The 23,612-nt window shown below is 33.7% G+C and overlaps 3 protein-coding genes across 6 annotated transcripts; 2 read left to right on the forward strand and 1 right to left on the reverse strand.

The window, feature by feature from the left end:
* The first annotated feature begins 2,238 nt into the window (after positions 1-2,238).
* Positions 2,239-3,882, forward strand: LOC123212053 (electron transfer flavoprotein subunit beta, mitochondrial-like). Of its 3 annotated transcripts, XR_006501495.1 has the most exons (3): positions 2,239-2,802; positions 2,887-2,979; positions 3,436-3,882. XR_006501495.1 is itself a non-coding variant. In XM_044631082.1 (2 exons), exons 1-2 carry the CDS (start codon positions 2,545-2,547, stop codon positions 2,939-2,941), a joined length of 273 nt encoding a protein of 90 aa, XP_044487017.1. In that variant the 5' UTR covers positions 2,244-2,544; the 3' UTR covers positions 2,942-3,370. The 3 variants fall into 3 exon arrangements, 2 of the variants coding, with proteins under 2 accessions (XP_044487017.1, XP_044487018.1); XM_044631082.1 differs by lacking the exon at positions 3,436-3,882 and having other exon boundaries at positions 2,244-2,802; positions 2,927-3,370; XM_044631083.1 differs by lacking the exon at positions 3,436-3,882 and having other exon boundaries at positions 2,263-2,802; positions 2,887-3,367.
* Positions 3,883-16,810: 12,928 nt separating this feature from the next.
* Positions 16,811-20,537, forward strand: LOC123212051 (electron transfer flavoprotein subunit beta, mitochondrial-like). The gene is made up of 5 exons (XM_044631078.1): positions 16,811-16,983; positions 17,055-17,339; positions 17,436-17,516; positions 17,970-18,064; positions 20,212-20,537. Exons 1-5 carry the CDS (start codon positions 16,915-16,917, stop codon positions 20,435-20,437), a joined length of 756 nt encoding a protein of 251 aa, XP_044487013.1. The 5' UTR covers positions 16,811-16,914; the 3' UTR covers positions 20,438-20,537.
* A 296-nt stretch (positions 20,538-20,833) lies between these two features.
* On the reverse strand, positions 20,834-23,612 carry LOC123212052 (CASP-like protein 5B3). Of its 2 annotated transcripts, XM_044631079.1 has the most exons (4): positions 23,394-23,612; positions 23,087-23,224; positions 21,292-21,424; positions 20,834-21,186 (listed from the first exon to the last, which is right to left on the reverse strand). In XM_044631079.1, the coding sequence occupies exons 2-4, from the start codon at positions 23,215-23,217 to the stop codon at positions 20,992-20,994; spliced, it is 459 nt and encodes a 152-aa protein (XP_044487014.1). In that variant the 5' UTR covers positions 23,218-23,224; positions 23,394-23,612; the 3' UTR covers positions 20,834-20,991. The 2 variants fall into 2 exon arrangements, with proteins under 2 accessions (XP_044487014.1, XP_044487015.1); XM_044631080.1 differs by lacking the exon at positions 23,394-23,612 and having other exon boundaries at positions 23,087-23,387.

Here is a 23,612-nt window from a genome sequence, read left to right on the forward strand (position 1 = left end):
CCTTTCCCAAATTGAAATTACTTCGTTTCGTGTTTCTATGCGAATGGAAAAAGTGGCATTTTGAGGCATCAAAATATAGAGATGAAGATATTGCAATCATGCCTTGTCTTCATTTCTTGTCAGTGGATAACTGTGATAAATTAAAGGCACTTCCCGACCAAATTCTTCGAACACCAACACTGCAGCATTTACAAATCTTCCGATGCCGTTTTCTGAGAAAAAGGTATGAGAAAGAAGATGGAAGGAGCAAAATCTCTCACATCCCAAAGATCTTAATTGATTGAAGGCTCTAAAATTAAAAAGGTTGAAAATTTTTCTCTAAGGTATTTATTTTATTTCATCTCATCTCAAATTTAGTTACTAGTAATCTTTGATTCATAAAGAACTTCCATCTTGTCTTATTGTTTGAAATTAACAACAACTTTTTGATATTTTCAAATTTTTACAATGATCCTTGGAAGTTTTTGACTGAATATATATAATCACTTCATCCTTCTTATCAATGCCATCGATGAGTTGTCTAAGAATTTTCCAGTACCAACGAGAGAAACCTGCTGTTTCAATAGCTACATATGATCCTTGCGTTCAGGTAATTTAACTTCTTACCAAGTTTTCTAAGATAGGAAAGCTACAAAAATAGCAAGAAATGAGGTTATGTTAGCTAGCTCCTCCATTTGTGTGATTATTTATTTATTTATTTTTGAATTAACCAAACAATCTTGTACATCAGAATGACAAGGTATGCATAGGATGTTCTTGAAAGTTAACTAGTCTATATGAGTATATCAATGTTCTCTCCAAAAAGTTTGATGAGAGCTGAAGACAAGAAAGAATATTGATGTTGATGAGAAACTAAGACATCTTGGTATGAACATTTTGGTGACATGCTCACAAGGGAGCATAGGCCTGGACATGTTGCTGAGAGGTAAACTTATGTTAGCCTGGAGGTTATTTGTTTCATAACAAAGGGGGAGGGGGATGGTGTGGTGGGGCTTGTGTTAGATATAAATAGCCTCTCAGGATTTATGGTGGCTTGAGGTTGGTTTTTTGTGATTATAAACTTATTTTGAAATATATAGCAATATTTTGTAACTCTCTTCTTTCATCATAGTGAAACCAATCATCTCCACCTGTGGATGTAGCCGTATTGGCGAACCACGTAAATTTTTGTGTTTATTTTTTTTAATTTTTTGTTCTATGATATTTTTGGTTTGGATGATATTATTTCATTCCTGGTATTCTTAATACAACATACTTTGTTGAACTAAAAATAAAAATAAAAATAAAACACATTGACATATCTAAAACATGATTCCAAACTTATAAACTCTTTCTAATCCCAGTACATACCATGAAGCACACAGCAGAACATTTTTTTTTTTATTGAAAACAAAATAAGAAAGAAAACCTTTTAAAGAAAACTTAGTGCCAAGATACTATATGAAAAAAGGGTTGATGTATCCAAGATATAATTCAATGCTAAGCTTTACAAAAAGAGGACTTAAAAAGTTTCAGTTTACTACAATTTACAAACTAACAAAATCAAGGTATTGCAAACTTCCATCAAAATACAGGAGGACCCTACACTTAAGCTAACCTTTAGAGTCAATCTAAGATCATGTTAAATGGAAAAGAAAACATACTTGAAGAAAAAACATGTTAAGATGTAGAGAGTGAGATGGGCTTTATAACGGTTTGACTTTGTTAGAGTGAGTTACATAACAAATAAACAACACTAAGGTTTTATGGTTGTCAAATGCAACAATAATGTAATATTTTAGGTAAATCTTATATTAACAAAACACGAAATATATTTTGGTATTTAAAGTGGTTATAAAAAATCTTAACAACTCTATCGACAATACAATTATAATATTCGTTCTAGAAAGAGTCTTTACAATCAAGTTCATTTCCACAAGAAGTCACAAATTCAAGTTTCGGTTCAACATAAATTCAACCTAGGATCATACTCGGCCGAATCAAAATGAGAGCAAGAAAAACAAGCAAACTTTCAGGTGACAAGTGTAAAAGTGTTTCCAAGTGCAAGGCCACGCCAAGCTTAGCAAGATTTGGATAAAAGAAATATATGTTCAAGATAACTCTCTCAGTTTTTGAATGAGTTATGAAAGTCAAAAAGTCCAAAGTACCCAATAATTTATTTATTTTTTATACAGATTGCTATTTGGGTAATGTAGTTCAACCATTTAAAAAGGGTGATAAAGTAATTTCAGTATACCTTGGGTGGTAAAAAGAAATGGTAACTTACTCTTTTACTAAAATAATTCAACCAGTCCTTAAACAAAGCCAAACTCGATTCATTGTCATCTAACAGAAGCAAGCAGGGAGCCAGACATCACAATCAAGCCTCTAAAATGAAGATAATGGTGGCTATAAAACGAGTTGTCGACTACGCCGTGAAGATCTGGGTGAAACCCGATGACGTATTTATCAATAAATTAAATAATTTATTCAAAAATTATTATTTTTTTTTAAATTTGGGTTGGGTTTGCAATACACACCGGAGTTGAGAGCAACAACGTCAAGATGTCAATGAACCCATTTTGCGAGATAGCGTTGGAGGAAGCTTTCAGGATCAAGGAATCAGGGTTAGCCTCCGAGGTTGTCGCTGTCAGTATGCGTCCTTCAGAGTGCGTGGATACTCTGCGGACGGGTCTAGCCATGGGAGCTGATAGAGGGATTCATGTTGAGGCCACCTCTGTGCTGTATCCATTGACCGTCGCCAAGATCCTGAAGATTCTTGTTGAGGTTGAGAAGCTCGGTTTGCTTTTTCTGGGAAAGCAGGTTTGTGTTTCGTTAAATTTGTTATAGTTTGGGTCTTGATGATCAAAGAAATTCATTTGCAAGATGGGTTTTCTTACTATACAGATTGTTGTGTAGCCAATTGATGATGATTGCTATCAAACAGGACAAATGGTTGTAGGGTTGCTCGGCTGGCCACAGGCTACCTTTGCTTCTAAGGTTTGCCCAATTGTCAAAACACTTTGATATAGATATTGTAATGAAATTTAATACTTTCAGGATGGCCTAAAACAGTGTTGGAACTTAATATCAGTTGTATATTTCTTGAAAATAATATTGGGTAGATACTACTGAGGTCTTTGATTGATTGATGAATATGTATGCTAGGTTATGAAAATTTACCCCTTTTTTTCAAAGAATATTGCCATGTTCAAACTCCAACTACAGTATTATACTAGTGTTAAATCCTTTTGCCGCTTTCGGTTTCATGTTAATATACAGTTGCTTGAGATGCTTAAAGAAGTGCCTGAATGTACATTTCAGTTTAAATGTTTTGAGATTGTATTGGTTATTGGTTTCTTCATTATTAGGTTAACTTTAGTATGCTTCCTCTCCAGCTGATGTCTATGTGATACTTATGGAAATTTTTTCCTATGATTTACTGCTGCAATTTAGTAGGTTGTTGTGGACAAGGAGAAACAAGAAGCAACTGTGGATAGAGAAGTAGATGGTGGTCTTGAGACACTATCATTAGACTTACCTACAGGTAAGTGTTGTGCAATTTGAGACTTCTAATATTCAATACTATGAAGTTCTTGAAGTCTTAAAAGCACCTCAACATGTAGAGAAATTGAATATAGAATACTGAGAAATCAAGATGGCAAAAACGATAGTATGGTTCATGTTCTTAGACCCGGATTAGATTGGTTGGTTCAACCAATCCAACCAATATCCGTGGTCTTACTTGATTTAGGAAAGACCAATTTTTGTTTTTGCGGTTATATCACTTTGACCCACAATTGAACAACCTAAATCGTCTTAATTTGTGATTCAACCGGCTAGTTCAAAGCAGCCAAACTATTTGATAATGTTAGTATGATGTCATGCTAATGTTATTGTAATATTTTACAACTAATTTAAGACCCAACAGTTGGGAAGGCGTAAGCTATACCACCAGGCCAATACCTGTATTTGATTATATATTGGTATGATTTTATTTAATTTGTCTTCATGAAATTTTTTATTTTTGAAAAAAAAAAATTGCAATTGTTGGGCTGCCATCCAGCCAATTTAGATTTTGATTAAATGCAGTTTGAATTTTATATTTAATGATTAAGTATGCAAAATTGTTTTAAATAATAATTTTTAATTTGACTTATACAGTAAATCAGTTTGATCTCTGATTGATCTGAACCTACACTCTCATCAGATTGATGTTCGACAGAGATTTGAAAATATTGGTATAATAGGTTGTGTTAGCTTAGGTTTTACCCAACCTATACCAGCATGGAGTCTACCCAGGCCATTCTTCTACATTTTAGAAAGGGTTTTCTCGGATTAGGTTTTACAGATTATGGGTTACCCAATCCAAAATTTAATGCATATTTAAACTTATTTTAGTATTTTTAAACCTTTTTTTTTTAGTATTTTCTGATTAGATTTTGAATTTCAAGTTATAGCTTTTGTAAATACTTGCATTTTGATTTCAAACCTAATTTATTACAATCGAACTAAAATATGAAATTTGGATTATATTTTTTCTTTTTCTTAAAAACTCAATAAATACAATTACAAATCGTTCTAGTATTTCACTTTGATATATAAATTTCATACTAATTAATTAGACTTCTATAGTCGTAGTTCACCAAAAATTTTAAGAGTAATATTATATACACAAATAATGATTATGCACTTGTATATAAACAATGATATATTACTATGTGATTATGTACTGGTTTAATTCTCATTCAAAATCACCCATTGACATAGTAATGTGTTTTCGTTTGTGATTACTATTTGTATGTATAGTTTTATTGAATCCATAATTTATATATAAAACGTTAGTTAACATTTCAATTCTAGGTGAAAATATTTGTCTAATCATTCATACTTTTTCTATTAATATTGTTTTAATAGCAAAATTAACCAATATCGGAATATATAAATCAGTCTTGAGTATGATTTGACTTGAATCATAATATATATAAATCTAGGTTAAACGAAAATATGTTTAAACTGGTAATTGTGGCTTTAAGCATCCTTGGATCTAAGGAAGAAAAGAAAAAGAGAATTGTTTTAGTTGGATAAAAAGTTGCTACCTTAACTAGCATCAAAGCAACATGGTGATGACAGATTCTTTGTCTCTTCTTTTGGGCTATGAAAATCGAATTGAAAGTAGCATTATTATGACATAATTAAACACACTAAATATATCAGTATGTTAATTTACCCATACAAAGAAAATATATAATTGAGGTGGAAGTAATTAAGAAATGTATAGTTATAATCAGAATATTTGAAAATTAATGAAGAAAGACAATTATAAATGAAATAACTAGGAAAATTATAATGATTTGGTCAATTTAATATCATAATCTTTTCATTGAATCTAATTAGCTTCCATGATTTTATTATTTTCTTTACTTACCACTGCAGTGAGAATTTCGAAAATTATCAAGAGTATTAATAATTTATTTAAAGTTCTTTAGAAACTTACCATAAACATATATCTACATTAAATATGCTAATACGAATTTAATAATTTATATGTATTCTTTCCAATTTATAATCAAAGCATATAAACATTATGATTTTTCTTTTAATTTTAAATGGGTAAATGAGTTGGGTATATTCATATCCGATTACCCAAATAAGCAATTAAAGATGAAACTCTTATTTATTCCAATAAAATTATTTGTATCTTGTTAATGTGCTCAATTGAATACTCAAAACTAGATACAAATGGCATGACTCTGTTTATTCATTCCACAAGTAGGAGATAATGCCCAACTTGCTTGTAAAATGTTAAATGGATAAATGAGTTCAGTCTCTCTATTTTATATATAAAAGATTGTTAGGATGAGATTGGGAATAGGATTAATCATACATAGATTAAATGAAAAACATATTTAAACCATAAATTGTGGTGTTGCTTGTAGAAACTAAACTACCTTAACTAGCCTTAACTAGCATCAAAGCTAAGCATCCTTGGATCTAAGGAAGAGAAGAATATGATAATTGCTTTATTTGGAGAAAAAAATTGCTTCCTTAACTAGCATCAAAGTAACTTGTTGATTGAGTAATAGTCATTTGGTGAAAGAATCTTTGCTCTCTTTTTTTGGGCTATAAATTTTCAAGGGAAGATAACACTGTTACAACAAAATTAAACACCAAAAATTTCAATATCTTTAATCAATTAGCATCTTCGACAACTCTGGCTGTCTCCACCATCCTGAGGCAATTAGCCTCATTAACAACTCAAGACGTAAAATTAATGGGGGGTGTTGACAATGAAGTTAGAAATCTCACTAGCAATTTTCGTGCTATTCAAGCTGTGATTGAAGATGTAGAGACCAGACAGGTGAAAGAGAGGGTTGTGCGAGATTGGTTGGATAAGCTCAAAGACATGTGATATGACATTGATGATGTGTTGGATAAGTGGACCATAACAAGTGGAAAAATCCAAATGAAGAAAGCTAAAAATGCTTCCAAGCTTTGGAAAAAGGTATGCTCATGCATTTTGTCTGATTACTTTTGTTGCAAGAAAGTTTCCTTGCATCACGAAATTGCTTTCAGTATAAAAAATTTGAATGAAACGCTTGGTGTAATTGCCATAGAAAAGAATAGTATCAATTTTAGCTTGACCATGAGTAGTACTAGTTCACCAGAACACAAAATTACTATTTTTATTGATTTATTAGAGGTTCATGGAAGAAAGGATTATAAGAATACCTTGATAAAATTATTGGTGAGTGAGAGTTGTAAAGTTCCAATCCTTCCTATTGTTTCTATAGTAGGAATGGGAGGGATTGGTAAGACAACTTTTGCTCGAATAATTTTTAATGAAGATAAAGTGAAAACTCATTTCGATAAGAAAATATGGGTATGTGTGTCTATTCCTTTTGATGAGAGCAAGATTGCCAAGCAATTCTTGAATCTCTCACAAATAATGCACCAAACCTAGGTGAATTAGAAACTATACTAAAAAAATACGTGAGTTTTTAAAGGGGAAAAAATTTCTTCTTGTCTTAGATGATGTGTGGACTGAAACTCCCAACAATTGGGAACAATTAAAGGATTATCTTAAATGTGGTTCTAAAGATAGTAGAATTATTGTGATTACACGTAAAGAGGGCAATGCAAAAATAATAGGAACCATGAACATTATCACTTTAGGAAAGTTATATGATAATGAATCTTGGTTGTTATTTACTCGAATTGCTTTCTTTGGAAAGACCGAGGGAGAGTGTGAAAATTTTATAGATACTGGTAGAAAGATAATAGATTAGTGCAAAGGTTTGCCTCCTGCTCTAAAGACTTTAGGAAGTCTTTTGAGCTTAAAAGCACATGTTGAAGAATGACAACTTGTTTTAGATAGTGATTTATAGGAATTAGAAGAGATAGAAGCTGAGCTCTTCCCCCCCTCTACTCTTGAGCTATTATGATTTGTCCTCTAAGCTTAAAAAATGGATTTCACATTGTGCTTTATTTCCAAAAGACTATGTAATAGAGAAGGACACATTGATCAAATTATGGATGGGTCAAGGTTATCTAGGATATGAAAAAATGGAATTAGTTGGTGAAGAGTGTTTTAAAAAATTGGTAATGTGTTCATTCTTTCAAGATTTTGAAAGAAGTGAATATAATGGTAATATTATCCGTTGTAAGAATGAGTATTCTTATATAGAATTTGAGAATCTTACAATCCCTTAATTTGAGATTTGTACTAGAAGTATTCGAAATGTAAATATAAAATTGCCCTCAATTCCTCCATATATTCTTAATCTTAAACTGCGTAGCCTTGTTGTTAAGAGTGGTTGGACTACTTTAACATTAAACACATCATTGTTTAAGAAGTTGACATTCTTAGATCATTAGTTTTGAATTTGACAGCAAAAAAATCTAATTTAAAAGGAATAAAATATTTGATACATTTGAGGCACTTTAAGTTAGAAAGTTTTAATGAAGGATTGCCTTAGGTATTGTGTGATTTATATAATTTACAAACCTTGGATGTCACTGGTTGTTGGGATCTCAGAAAGCTACCCTAAGGAATAGGAAAGTAGGTAAATTTGAGGAATCTGTTAATTGCTAGCACAGAATCATTAAGGTACATTCCAAAAGGGGTAGTAAGATTAAGTTGTCTAAGGACAGTAAACAAATTTATTATTGTCGGTGATGGTTACCATAACAAAGCGGGCACTAGTCTTGATAGTTTGAAGAACTTGAAATTGAATCAACCGTCTTTAGAGTTAGAATTGGGAAATGTGAGGGATATTAATGCACTTAAACTTGCACGTTTAGGGAGTATGAAAAATCTACTTGATCTGAGATTAACATTTAATTGGCTACAAGTAAGAGAACATATGAACTGATTCTTGGAACCTTACAAGTTCCTTCTAATTTATTGAAACTAGAAATAATATACTATAGGGGAGGAAGTATGCCTTTTGATTGGAAGGTCTCATTATCCAAATTAAGGGAGTTGAAGCTTCATAGGTTCTATGAATGTGAGTATTTGCCACCTTTGGGAAAATTACCGTCCCTTGAATCACTTATGTTGATGGGGATGGATCGTTTGAAGAGAGTGGGTAATGAATTTTTGGGAATAGAAAGTGGCGTTGCATCATCATCATCGATTATCGCCTTTCCCAAATTGAATTTCCTTCGCTTTGCCTGGCTAAAGGAATGGAGAAAGTGGCATTTTGAGACTACAAATTATAAAGATGAAGATGTTACAATCATGCCTTGTCTCCATTTCTTGTCAATGGATGGCTGTACTAAATTAAAGGCGCTGCCCAATTACATTCTCAAGTGCCAACACTACAGCATTTAGAAATCTCTTTGTCCCCTTTTCTGAGTGCAAGTTATGGGACAGGAGATGGAAGGAGCAAGATCTCTCACATCCCAGAGATCACAATTAGGTAAAGGCTTTGAAATTGATATGGTTGAAGAATTCTCTCTAAGGTATTTATTTTTATTTCATGTCTTCGCAAATTTAGTTAGTAGTAATCTTTGATTCATAAAGAACTTCAATCTTGTTTAATTGTTTGAAATTAGCAACAACTTTTTAATATTTTCATATTTTACCATGATCCTTGGTAATTTTTGACTGAATATATAATTAAGGGAAATTTTAAAAACTAGGCAAAATTAAAGGGGTCTAAGCGAAATTGCCCAAAAAATTCAGGTTTAAGAAAAATGCCCATGTTTTGTGAAATGACGAAACTGCCCCCATATATAAACACATCAAATTTTCACTGTGCAATTCAAAGAAAATTCGAATTTTTTCCACATCCCACGGCAATCCCACGGCGAACGTCATTTCTGCCAATTTTCTTGCTTTTCGGCAACCGAAAATGGAAAATAATGTTATTACATCTCCCGTAATCTTGTTTGGATCAAGTTATTGCTCATATTATTGCGATTTGATTGAGAATTTTGGGTTTGAAATTTTAGGGTTTACGGTTTGAATAATGCTTAAAATGTTTCAATTTTTGGTTGTTTTTGTTGAATTGATTGAGGGGTTTTATGTTATACAATATGTAGATTTGATTTATGTGAAAATCGGAGGTCAAAACGACCAAAAATTGGCCGAAATTGGCTGCCGAATGGAACGGCAGTCTGCCGTGGGAACGGAATTTCCCACGGCAGGACGAATTCTCCCACGGCAGTTTAATGAACAATGGGTTGTGGGGGGGTAAACTGGCTTTTTTAAAACATTGGGGTGTCGGGGAAATCCTTAGCCCACGTCGGGTTTTTTTGAAATTTCGCACGTTGTCGTGGGAAAAGCGAAATTACGAACCTGCCCCCTTTTATATACAAAGCAAAATTTCCCACGGCAGCTCTGATTTCACTGTTCTTTTCCACGAAAAATCGCAAAAATTTCCTCCTCCCACGTCAATCCCACGGCGAAGGTCATTTCCGTCGATTTTGGAGCTTCCCGGCAACCGAAAATGGCAAAGAAGGTTAGTATATCTCCCGTAATCTTGTTTGGATCAATTTATTGTTGATATAATTGAGATTTGAATGAGAATTTTGGGTTTGAAATTCTAGGGTTTACGCTTTGAATATTGCTTAAAATGTTTGGATTTTTGGTTGTTTTTGTTGAATTGATTGAGGGGTTTTATGTTATAGAATGTGTAGATTTGATTTATGCAAAAATCGGAGGTCAAAACGACCAAAAATTGGCCGAAATTGGCTGAAATGTGGATCGGCAGTCTGCCGTGGGAACGGAATTTCCCACGGCAGAACGGAATTTCCCACGGCAGCGTGCTTTTCCTGCTTAGTTGGGGGGTAAATTGGGTTTTTTAAAATCTTGGAGAGCTTGATGAGATTCATTACAACAAAGGGGGTTTTATGGGAATTTTGGATATAACATTGGACCTTTTTAATTAAAGAATTTTCATTTGGGGTTAAATTGAAAATTTTCTCATCCACGGTTTCTGATCGTGTAGTTTTCGAAATTTATATCCGTTTTTTCTGTTTTAGGTTTTTTTATATGTATTTTTCAAATTTCAAATTCGAGTTTTCAAATTTTGGTGTTTTTTGACACAACTTACGATGTAACGACGTCATTTCAATTTCTTTTTCCCGAATTCGAATTTCAGTTCCGTTTTTTTGGATTTCATCATTTTAGGTTATATCGATTCGTATTTTCACGATATTCGAATGATTTTCCAAGTATCATCACTTTAAAGTATTTCAACGTATAGAATTCGAATTTCAGTTCCGTTTTTTCGGATTTCACCATTTTAGGTTATATCGATTCGTATTTCACGATTTCCGAATGAATTTTCGAGTATCGTCACTTTGAGGTATTTCAACGTATCGAATTCGAATTGCAACTCCGTTTTTTCGAATTTCATCATTTCAGGATATATCGAATCGTATTTTCATGATCTCCGAACGATTTTTTAATTATCGTCACTTTAAGGTATTTCAACGTATATAATTCGAATTTCATTTCCGTTTTTTCGAATTTAACCATTTTAGGATATATCGATTCGTATTTTCACGATTTTCGAATGAATTTCTGAGTATCGTCACTTTAAGGTATTTCAACGTATCGAATTCGAATTGCAACTCCATTTTTTCGAATTTCACAATTTCAGGATATATCGAATCGTATTTTCATGATCTCCGAACGATTTTTCAATTATCGTCACTTTAAGGTATTTCAACGTATAGAATTCGAATTTCAGTTCCGTTTTTTCAGATTTCACCATTTTAGGTTATATCGATTCGTATTTTCACGATATCTGAATGATTTTCTGAGTATCGTCACTTTAAGGTATTTCAACGTATAGAATTCGAATTTCATTTCCATTTTTTCGAATTTAACCATTTTAGGATATATCGATTCATATTTTCACGATTTTCGAATGAATTTTCGAGTATCGTCACTTTGAGGTATTTCAACGTATCGAATTCGAATTACAACTCCGTTTTTTTGAATTTCATCATTTCAAGATATATCGAATCGTATTTTCATGATCTTCGAACGATTTTTCAATTATCGTCACTTTAAGGTATTTCAACGTATATAATTCGAATTTCATTTTCGTTTTTTCGGATTTCACCATTTTAGGTTATATCGATTCGTATTTTCACGATATCTGAATGATTTTCTGAGTATCGTCACTTTAAGGTATTTCAACGTATAGAATTCGAATTTCATTTCCGTTTTTTTGAAGTTAACCATTTTAGGATATATCGATTCGTATTTTCACGATTTTCGAATGAATTTTCGAGTATCGTCACTTTGAGGTATTTCAACGTATCGAATTCGAATTGTAACTCCGTTTTTTCGAATTTCATCAATTTGAAATATATCGAGTCGTATTTTCATGATCTCCGAATGATTTTTCAATTATCGTCACTTTAAGGTATTTCAACGTATAGAATTCGAATTTCATTTCTGTTTTTTCGAATTTAACCATTTTAGGATATATCGATTCGTATTTTCACGATCTCTGAACGAATTTTTTATTATCGTCACTTTAAGGTACTTCAACGTATAGAATTTAAATTTCACATCCGTTTTTTAAATTTGACCATTTTAGGATATATCGATTCGTATTTTCAAAATTTTCGAACAATTTTCTGATTATCGTCACTTCAAGGTATTTCAACCTATAAAGTATGAATTTCAGTTTCGTTTTTTCTATTTTCCGTCATTTAAGGATAACTTTTTCGATTGTTAACATTCTAAAGAAGTTGAACGTATAGAACTCGAATTTCTAAAATGGTCGCACCCCGTATACGAATCCACTCAAAGGGAGGGCGAAACGGCAACCTACGACCATTCCATCCTCTGTCTCTGAGCGTGATGAATCTTTCCTCACGTGGTACACCAGCGCTGCAGCTTCTGACTCACATGATGTCTACTTCATCGGGTCGAAGTCGAAGGCCAGCTTCTGGAGGCTTGTTGTAGAGTTGCGCGAGTGGTTGACCGACGATGTGAGTTGTCTATAATTTCATAAAAAGCTAGATATATTTATTACTAACTAACACGTGAACTTGTTTAAACCATTTTAGCATGTGGACTCCTTTTTGGCTTTATTACGTCGACAACAGGCCGATCACCAGTCGACTATCTCACAGCGTTGGACGACTGCCCACACATTCTTTGGAGGCCATATTGAGATGGCCTGGAAGAGTTGGCAGACCACACCGATTGGAGAGTTTGAGTTTTCGGGGCTCTTCACGAGGATGGTTGATGCATCGTACACCCCGGGATTGTTGTACAAACCATGGGGGATGGTCGATCAGGTAGAGTTTATATATATTTCTATTATATTCAATTGGTTAACGACAACGATAAGTAACTAAAATGTCTCATTGTTTATAGGTTTTCATCCCTATAAACTTCGAGAACGCACATTGGGTCGCCGGAGTTATAGATTTCCGTGAGTGGTCGATTACGGTGTACGATTCAGATGTTTCATATTCAGGGAATATAGGGACTCTGGAGCAACGCACGCGACCGTACATGACCTTTATTCCCACGTTATTAGAGGCGACGACTTTTTGGACAGCTTCTAGGAGGACTCCACGACGTGATCCCCTCACTTCACATCGAGCGTCGGATGTCCCTCAGCAGGGGTTGGGCTCTGGTGACTGTGGCGTCTTTATGTTACGATTTTTTGAGTGTTTGGCGTTGGCACGGAGCTACGTTTTTCCCCGAGAGTCGTCTACCTCTATGCGTCGACGATTAGTGACGCAGTTGTATTTTCATTGTATCGAGTAGCTCACGGATGTATATTTATCGTTATTCCTATGTTTAGATGTATATATTTATTGTATGTTCATATGTGTATGATATACTTTATTTGTGGTTATATATGAATGTGTATCGTATTTGAGTTCATTTTTTAAATAATCTTGTCATGAAAAAACAATAAAAACGTATAATTACTCAAACATTTACACACTTGAAACAATTAGAGAAAATATAGTAATAATGAAATAAATTAACACCAAATCCAACAATCCTTCGAAAATCTGGAAAATACAAGTCCATATCTCGTAAAATGATGAAATTCAAAAAAATAAAATTGAAATTCGAATTGTAAAAGTTGAAAAACCCTAGAATGGCAACAATCGAAAAATCCTTCAGAAATCTGAAAAATACGAGTCGATATATCGTAAAACGGTAAAATTCGAAAAAACGGAACTGAAATTTGAATTCTAAAAGTTGAAAAACCCTAGAATGGAAACAATCAAAAAATTCTTCAAAAATCTGAAAAATACGAGTCGATATCTTATAAAACGGTGAAATCTGAAAAAACGAAACTGAAATTTGAATTCTAAAAGTTGAAAAACCCTAGAATGGAAACAATCGAAAAATTCTTCAAAAATCTGAAAAATACGAGTCGATATCTCGTAAAACGGTGAAATCCGAAAAAATGGAACTGAAATTCAAATTCTAAATGTTGAAAAACCCTAGAATGGCAACAATCGAAAAATTCTTCAGAAATCTGAAAAATACGAGTCGATATCTCGTAAAACGGTGAAATCTGAAAAAACGGAACTGAAATTCAAATTCTAAATGTTGAAAAACCCTAGAATGGAAACAATCGAAAAATTCTTCAGAAATTTGAAAAATACGAGTCGATATCTCGTAAAACGGTGAAATCTGAAAAAACGGAACTGAAATTCAAATTCTAAAAGTTGAAAAACCCTAGAATGGCAACAATCGAAAAATCCTTCAGAAATCTGAAAATACGAGTCGATATCTCGTCAAACGGTGAAATTCAAAAAAACGGAACTGAAATTCTAATTCTAAAAATTGAAAAACCCTATAATGGAAACAATCGAAAAATTCTTCAGAAATCTAAAAAATACGAGTCGATATCTCGTAAAACGGTGAAATCCGAAAAAAAGGAACTGAAATTCAAATTTTAAAAGTTGAAAAACCCTAGAATGGCAACAAACGGAAAATCCTTCGGAAATTTGAAAAATACGAGTCGATATCTCGTCAAACGGTGAAATTCGAAAAAACTGAACTAAAATTCGAATTCTAAAAGTTGAAAAACCCTAGAATGGCAACAATCGAAAAATCCTTCAGAAATCTGAAAAATACGAGTCGATATCTCGTAAAACGGTGAAATCCGAAAAAATGAAACTGAAATTCGAATTCTAAAAGTTGAAAAACCTTAGAATAGCAACAAACGGAAAATCCTTCGGAAATCTGAAAAATACGAGTCGATATCTCGTCAAACAGTGAAATTCGAAAAAACTGAACTAAAATTCGAATTCTAAAAGTTGAAAAACCCTAGAATGGCAACAATCAAAAAATCCTTCAGAAATCTGAAAAATACGAGTCGATATCTCGTAAAACGGTGAAATCCGAAAAAACGAAACTGAAATTCGAATTCTAAAAGTTGAAAAACCCTAGAATGGCAACAAACGAAAAATTCTTCGAAAATCTGAAAAATATGAGTCGATATCTCGTAAAACGATGAAATCCGAAAAAACGGAACTGAAATTCGAATTGTAAAAGTTGAAAAACCCTAGAATGGCAACAAACGGAAAATCCTTCAGAAATCTGAAAAATACGAGTCGATATATCGTAAAACGGTGAAATTCGAAAAAACGGAACTGAAATTCGAATTCTAAAAGTTGAAAAATGAAAATGCCTTTACAATGTAAAATATCCAAAAACCCCTCATATTTATCTAAAATTATTTTAACCCCCATAATGAGTGAGGGGAGTTATATAAATGAAGGGAAGGGTAATTTTGACATTTTAGAAAAAGTTTGAAATAAATAAATAAATATCAAAATGCCTTTATAATGTAAAATATCCAAAAACCCCTCATATTTATCTAAAATTATTTAAAACCCTATAGTAAGTGGGAGAGTTATATAAATATGAGGGGAAGGGTAGTTTTGGTATTAAAAAAAGTCATAGGCATTTTTTTTTTTGGAACAGTGATTTTGGACATTTTGGCTTGAAAATAGTGATTTTGGGTATTTTTGCTTAAGGGGAGGGCATTTTGGCCATTTTTTAAAATTTCCCTATAATTAATTCATCCTTCTTATCAATGCCATCGATGAGTTGTCTAAGAATCTTCTGGTACCAACCAGAGCGGCCTGCCCTTTCAACAGCTACATAAGATTAGGAGATTCCTTAGAGTTCTGGTAATTTAAGTTGCAGGGCAAATTTTTTAAGTACTTGTCTATCATGTGTTATGGGATATGAAACCCACAAAAAAAAGCAAGAAATGAGATTATGTTAGCTAGCTCATCCATTAGGTCCTTTTTAGTCTCAAAATCTGGTTATTAATATATTCAATTAGATTTTTTTAGTTAAACTTTTTTTTATATCTCACAGTTGATGCAGTAAATCAAGTTTAATATGTGATGAATCTCTTGAGGATTCAACGTAACTTACTTGAAATAGCTCTGTCATATGCAGAATCACCTTTGTTGACCATGTAATGCCTTGTTAACAATCTTTATCTAAAAAATGATTAAGTTCAGTTCAAAGATCAATTTGTGTGATTATTTTTTTTCGTTTCATTTAACCAAACAATTTTGCACATCAGAATGACAGGGTCTGTATAAAATGTGCGTTGCTTGTATCTTTTATGTTAGCCCACCCGTTGGTCCAACCAGCCTTGTATACGGTGCGTGAGCACCTACTCTAGCGCCCGGGCCATGCCCCACTGCAAGGCATGTTGATGTCTTGGCATCTCTAGCCAATTTACAAGGACAGCCCTGAGGTTAGAAATGAATAGTCTCTCCAAGATCTCTCACATCCCAGGAGATGGAAGTGGCAAACTAACATATGGCTGGGCCTCTGTTGGAACTACTGATAAGCAATTCCTTCAACAGTTAACGACGCTGTTGAAGCTTCAAGCACCTTGCCACTGATGATTACCATTACTGGTCAAGTTCCACAAGCTATTCTTAACAGACGTATGGTGAAGCGACAGAATGCAGCAGCTGCTCAAGTTTTGCTGCAACAGCAGGGCTTCACTCCAGCAGCGACCTGGGAGTTCGCGGAGGAGATGGGGTGGCGCTTTTCCCATTTCTCCCTTGAGGACAAGGAAGCCGAAGGTTTGAACCACCACTCTCCAGACGACGTCGTTCGCAATAGCTAGTAAATGATTCGAAATGAGCGTGTGGTACTGAAGGGGACGATGATTCACGAAAAGAAAGAAAAAGGAAAAAGTCAGGTTTTTGGAAAGCTGAAAAGTCCAAAGTACCCAATCATTTATTTATTTTTTAAAGAAATTGCAATTTGGGTAATATTTGTAGTTTAACCATTTGAATAAGGGTAAATACGTAATTTTGTATTTATCTAATAATAATCCAAAACAAACTTCCAGTTCCAGTCCCCGACCAAAACCAAACTCCATTCGTTTGTCATCTGAGTCTAACAGAAGCAAGCAGAGAGCCGGATATCATAATTAAGCGTCAAAAATGAAGATAATGGTGGCTATAAAACGAGTTGTCGACTACGCCGTGAAGATTAGGGTGAAACCCGATAAGGTATTTCTCAATAACTTAGATAATTTATTCAAAAATTTATTTTTTTAATCTGGGTTGGGTTTGCAATGCAGACCGGAGTTGAGACCAGTAACGTCAAGATGTCAATGAACCCATTTTGCGAGATAGCGTTGGAGGAAGCTCTCAGGATCAAGGAATCAGGGTTAGCCTCCGAGGTTGTCGCGGTCAGTATGGGCCCCTCACAGTGCGTGGATACTCTGCGGACGGGTCTAGCTATGGGAGCTGATAGAGGGATTCATGTTGAGACCATCTCTGTGCTGTATCCATTGACCGTCGCCAAGATCTTGAAGAGTCTTGTAGAGGTTGAGAAGCCCGGTTTGCTTATTCTGGGAAAGCAGGTTTGTGTTTCCTTAAATTTGTTATGGTTTGGATCTTGCTGATCAAAGAAATGCATTTGTAAGAGGGGTTTTCTTATTATACAGATTGTTGTGTAGGCAATTGATGATGATTGCAATCAAACGGGGCAAATGGTTGCAGGGTTGCTCAGCTGGCCACAAGCTACCTTTGCTTCTAAGGTTGGTCCAATTGTCAAAACACTATATTTATTATTATTATTATTTTTGGTAAAGAAATTTAATACGTTCAGGATAGCCTAAACATTGTTGGAACTTAATAGCAGTTGTATATTTCTTGAATATAATTTTGGTTCGGTACTGCTGTTGCCTTTGGTTGGTTGATGAGTATGTATGCTTGGTTTAGAAAATTTACCGTATTGTTATTAAAGAATATTGCCATGTTCAAACTGCAACTACAGGATTATACCAGTGTTCAATCCTTCTGCCGTGTTAATATTGATTGAGATGCTTAAAGAAGTACTTGAATGTACATTTGAGTTTAAGAGTTTTGAGATTGTATTGGTTATTGGTTTCTTCATTTGTTAGGTTAACTTTAGTAGGCTTTCTCTCCAGCTAATGTTTATTTGATACTTAAGATATTTTATCCTATGATTTACTGCTGCTATTTAGTAGGTTGTTTTGGACAAGGAGAAACAAGAAGCAACTGTAGATAGAGAAGTAGATGGTGGTCTTGAGACACTATCATTAGACTTACCTGCAATAATCACGTAAGTATTGTGCAATTTGTGACTTCTAATATTCAAAACATTTGAGATTCCTTGAGCATGCTGTTTCCAAAAATCTTCCTTTTTAGTTTCCTCTCAAAACCATTGTTTTAAGAATGAGAATTGTATATATACACTCACCAGAATTCAGTTTTTGGAAACATTGGAAACCTATCAAGGATAGGGAAATGTTAGAATAGTTAAGTTTCTAAACCCTGTCTTCTGAGACTAGAAAATTATTCTGGAGGGAACTGACAAGGCAGCTGTACCAAAGGCTTGTTAAATTACATATGCATTGGAATTATATGTTGAGGCTTCAGATATGCTTCTCAGAGGTCCATTTTATGTTGTCACCCTCTAAATAGATTTCTCATATTTGATTCATACTAGATGATATGGTAGTAGAAGATTTTTTCATATCATTATTATTGTTAATTATGTCTTACTGTTTGATTTGAAGACTATTTTATATTTATATATATATATATATATATATTATTTATACTAGTATATTTTAGCTTAAGAAATCCTTTGCAGAGCATAATTTTGAAATTCTTTTATAATTTGGGAGCATAAATTAAACAAGTAATTATTAAAATCTTAGAACATTGGTTGAAGTGCGTGTATCAATAAATTAGTGTATGCAATATAATCATTTTAAGTGATATTAATATTTGACAAGAGCTTTGTGGTAATATGATAGGTTTAACCTGTTTCTAGTAAACTATTCGATGTTGAAAGTGTCAATTGGGTACTGGTTGTATTGCCCACATGTCGTGGTATATTCTTTCTAAAGTCATACTTGCGGAAGTTTTTAAATAGAAACTGGGTTTTTATTTGCTACTTATTAAGAAAAATGATTAGTACTTTGATATGAACCTTTGAAAAATCACACCCCAAACGCTAGCTATTAAGATTCGAGAGTTCAAAATCATGTAAACCTTACACCACAAACCCATACTTTCCGATGTAGGATTGAAGTCTCATACTTTTCACTTGGTATTGTACTCATATGTGTGAGTCGTTCTATGGATGAGGAGGATTGTTAGAGAACCCAAATCATTGTGCAGAGAGACTGGCTGGACAATATGGAACTGTTGAAAGAATATGTAGCTAGCTTGCCTAAAAATCTGTCTTATCTAATGGATGAATATCTCTGTGGAATCAGATCCTGTATCCAATGTATTTGTTAAGATAAACAATCATGAATGATTAGAGTTGAGTTTTGGGGAGGTTTTGCCTGGTACGCTGATGTGTTTTGACCTTGAGGAGGTGGCCTGCATGTGGATCATCTATAGGAAGTCTTGTTTTACAGAGGTTCTGGTGTTGATGTGTTATGTTGTTGCTACATGACTTAATCTGGAGGGAAACTCAGAATTAAAACTTAATAGCATTAACATTTTGAATAACAAATCAATTTAGATAACCAAAAACAGTTTACTGAAGAACACAAGTTCAGAAAAACAGACCATCTTCAGTTCTTTTAGTTATTCTTGTGGTTGAATGCTTTAACTTAAAGTTTTCAAAAGCAGTTCAATGGCCAGAAAGAGGAAAATGGTACTTTGTGATATTCTGTCTGCAAGCCTTCATCATGATGTTTTTGAGTTGGGTAATAAGATTAGATGAGAAGTGCAACTTTTTCAAGCGTGTCAAGGACTAGTATATGAAAAATATTGAATTCTAATTAAAGCATAGTAAGCTTACTGTCATAAATTCTTTTTAGCTTTTTTTTTTTTTTTTTTGGGACAATGTAAGGTGGACTATAAAACTATCATTGAATTATTGAATGAGGCTATTATTTGAATGACAAATATCATTGCAGGTTCAATAATATATTTTTTGCATGCACATATGTTAGAAGTACTTTAGACAGTTTTTTATTAAAATTCTATATTTTTTCATTACTTTGCTGATTATGAGATTCGTCGTTGGTTTAACATAACTGTTTTTCATGGATATAACATTCTTTTTTCCTTTCCTATGAAGTTTGTTCAACTGATAAGGTTCATGATGTTTATCCTTATGCAAGAGGGGAAGAAACGTTGAAAATGCCTGCTAGAATTTATAGTAATTATCTTTTTAAAGTGCACTTGTCTGAATGAGTTCGTTTTATCATAATGCATTTTTGACATTAATGACTTGTTATGCAGGACTGATTTGAGACTAAACCAACCAAGGTATGCAACACTTCCCAACATAATGAAGGCAAAATCGAAAGTCATTACAAAATATACTCCACAGGAGCTGAATGTGGACATCAAGTCTAATTTTGAGGTTATTCAAGTGACTGAACCTCCCAAGAGAAAGGCTGGGGTCATTGTTTCTTCTGTTGATGAGTTGATTGACAAGCTCAAAAATGAAGCTCATGTTATTTGATTTTCTTTTTTAAATTTCTCAAGTAACTTTCTACCAAGGAAATGCAAATATGCAGCAAACTAGCATTTATTTCAATAAAATGCCTGGTCCTTTAATCCAATTTGGCAGTAAATTTTCCTGTGAGTAGATAAAGTCATAGATTGTAGATGGTTATAAATGAAATCAGGACTACAGTCAGTAAAAGAATTTTTGCAGAAAGTAAAATTATTATGATTTTAGATCGTGCTCCGACACTTTGAATCTGATTACAATATGATATGTTTGATCACAGTTAGCAAATCTTTATCTGCCAATTATCTACCCAGTTGCCCAGAAAGGAGGCTTCTGTCATTTTCACTTGATAAAGTTCATGTCGCATTTGGAGCCACCAAGAAGAAGACAACAAAACAAATTGGATATCATGAATGAGAAAGTGAAAGCAATCCATAACTTTGAGTGTAGTATTGCTATATTCTTTTTTTCTTTCTATTAACACAATGAACAAATCAGAGTTTCTGTAAGACTGACGAGTTTCAAAGAGATTCAAGATCTCGACCAGCTGTATGTTGAGAGGTCTAACCTGCCGCTAATAGCCAAAGCATAATCAGAGATGATATTGCAATTGAAATCCAGCTGAGGAAGGCCAAGGCAACTGACATTTGATATTTTTGACATTCCTCTGCAATATCGCAATGTCCCAAATCATGAAAAAATAGCACTGTGATGCCGCCTGCTGCAGAAGCAGCAGCAAGAGATAATGTAGCTGTCACCTGTTACAACTCCAAATCACATGGAACTTTTTAACCATCATAAATACAAAACTATATTGGATTTCATAAATAGCTAAGAACAATTTTAGGGTAATAGGGACTAACCCAGTCTCCTAATACAAATAGGCTGACCAAAACAGGATTGTGAAGGACCTTATTTCGCATTAAGGCATATGCATCTATGAAGGCAAGCCCAAAGCTCCAGATAATTTGCAAACCCATTGAAGCAATCAGGTAGCTGCAGAAAAGCAAGATCTTTAGCAATCAGGTATCCTAAGTAAGAATATTTTCAAAGCAAATCAATAGTACAGGATTAGGATAGACATCTGTAGGTGACCATAACAAAAAAAAGTTTAAGGTTGCAGGGCCACACGACAGTTAAAAAGAAATAATCAAATTCCTGGGAAGAAGAACAAGGAGAGCCATTAAATTTTGATAGTATTTTAGAAGGCTAATATCAGTAGAGAAGTTCTGTATCAGTAGTTTATGATCACGGCTATGAACATAACATAATGCATATAGAAACAGTGTGTGCCCAAAAAATTCTAGCACAACAGGTTTCCAAGTGTGGAAGATAGAGAAGCAGAATCACAAATTCAACTCAAATTCGCAGCATGTATGTGCCACACAGCCTCAACATCAAAATCACTTTTGAGACTGCTCCATATATTAGAACAACTAAATAGGACAGTCTACTCTTGTACAGCACAGAAAAAGCAACCCATATTTTCCTATTTACTTTTCTGAGTATCAAACTAAAGAGAAACATAAAAGCGGCAGAACGAGTAATTTCTTCATACCATGATCAGAGGAAAGTCAAGTATTAAACAGGACATCCTTTCCTCTATTTTGCACATCATAAATCAATTGCAAGGAAATATGCTTAAATCATCAACCAGTCAATCTCTCAAGCACCACAAATTATGATTCAATTAGAGGGCTAGGTAAATGTGGAGACCTTCTTGGACAGAGATGAAACCTTGGAATGTCAAGGAAATTACATAACTTGAAACCAGATAATCTAGAAAAATATTCACTGCTTTTGCCTCAACCAATTTAGTGATTTTATTTTAGATGGATTTTGTAACCACACAAACGATAAGGTTCTATTACAACTGAGAGACTGCCAATATTACAGTAAACAGCTGTAGCACAAGAAGAGAGTTGAATGATTACTGCTCACTATTCAGTAAAATATGATGACTTTGACGCAATTATTAAAGCATCATGAAGACAAAAATTAACCATTTAAGAATAATTTATCAGGCTTAACAATACATATGAATCTGATTACAAGCCAGCAAGGAATCTGACCAGACAAATTACTTTACTAGTACTTTCCAATTTGAAACCATAAATGCCACCACCAATCAATGAAACACATTTTTTATGGATAAAATTGTTAGAATTAGCGAGCACTTCCTCTATAAGGGGTGACTCATGCAGTCCTGCTGTCTAGTCAGTGAACAGGTTCTGGCCCGCCCTCCCGGATGAAGGGTGTAGGATGCAGCACCCCATACCCATAAGTGATTTGAGCTTAACCCATAAAAAGTAGTTCTAGGATTTTTTTTAGTAATAAGAATTTTAATAAAATTTCTCTCTGGAGTGAGAATCCTAAAGTTTCTTTTAGGAAAAATAATCTTAGTAACATAAGAGATGAAAAGATACTGAAATAATATTGTTTAGACTAAAAGTAATCATGTTTTTTGGTGGACAAGGATAAATTATGCTTCTTTTTCTTTAGTGATTATTATTTATATTAGTTTGATTGCAAATACTCTCTGGTTCATGAGAAAATACAATAAGCTAGAATCTCCAATAACTTCTATAATCAAAAGAAACATAAACTCTATCATATTAAAAAAAAAAAAAAAGCATGGGAAAAGTCAAAAGAAAATACCAGAAAGCTGTAAAATTGACGAAAGTGGTAGTGGTAGCCATGGAAGCAATTGATCCAGCTGCAAAAACACACTGTGCAATCCTTAGAAATAGCCCAGTCAAAGTCCCCGGTGTCCCAGCAAAATCCTTCATCTTTTACCTTCAAATTCCCAAAAAAGAAAAACAAGAAATCTGTAACAGCTGTTGGAACTGGAAAGTTAAATCGGTAACAAGAAATAAATGTTCAGAAAATCGACGAGGAGGGAAGAGGAAAGGACATAACTAAACTATCTGAAAAAGTGGTAGCTACGTTTCATAAAAGTAGTTACCCCAAACTGTTGAATACAACATTAAAGCCGTTTACTGTCTGCAGATGATCTAACTGCTTCCTAGTTTAAGCCGTACTTTACAGTTAAACCAACAACCACTCCACGCGCCTCTCTGACAAGTGTTTCTAAGCTGTTTTCCATCAGGCCGCCCACCCAAACTTCGATGAAACTTTTCCTGCCTTTCAGGTTGGAAAATTCGTTTTTTCATCCGTCATCCAC

The sequence above is a fragment of the Mangifera indica genome, chromosome 3 (genome assembly GCF_011075055.1).
Source record: "Mangifera indica cultivar Alphonso chromosome 3, CATAS_Mindica_2.1, whole genome shotgun sequence".
In the NCBI taxonomy this organism is placed as follows: Eukaryota; Viridiplantae; Streptophyta; class Magnoliopsida; order Sapindales; family Anacardiaceae; genus Mangifera; species Mangifera indica.

Excerpts from the sequence above, each read along its gene's own strand:
- LOC123212051 (XM_044631078.1), top strand. The coding sequence starts at position 16,915 with ATGAAGATAATGGTGGCTATAAAACGAGTTGTCGACTACGCCGTGAAG. Across the intron at positions 16,984-17,054 it reads TTAGGGTGAAACCCGATAAG|ACCGGAGTTGAGACCAGTAA; the intron begins GTATTTCTCAAT and ends TTTGCAATGCAG. Across the intron at positions 17,517-17,969 it reads AAGCTACCTTTGCTTCTAAG|GTTGTTTTGGACAAGGAGAA; the intron begins GTTGGTCCAATT and ends GCTATTTAGTAG.
- LOC123212053 (XM_044631082.1), top strand. The coding sequence starts at position 2,545 with ATGTCAATGAACCCATTTTGCGAGATAGCGTTGGAGGAAGCTTTCAGG.
- LOC123212052 (XM_044631079.1), bottom strand. The coding sequence starts at position 23,217 with ATGAAGGATTTTGCTGGGACACCGGGGACTTTGACTGGGCTATTTCTA. Across the intron at positions 21,425-23,086 it reads GTCAATTTTACAGCTTTCTG|CTACCTGATTGCTTCAATGG; the intron begins GTATTTTCTTTT and ends GCTTTTCTGCAG. Across the intron at positions 21,187-21,291 it reads TATTTGTATTAGGAGACTGG|GTGACAGCTACATTATCTCT; the intron begins GTTAGTCCCTAT and ends GAGTTGTAACAG.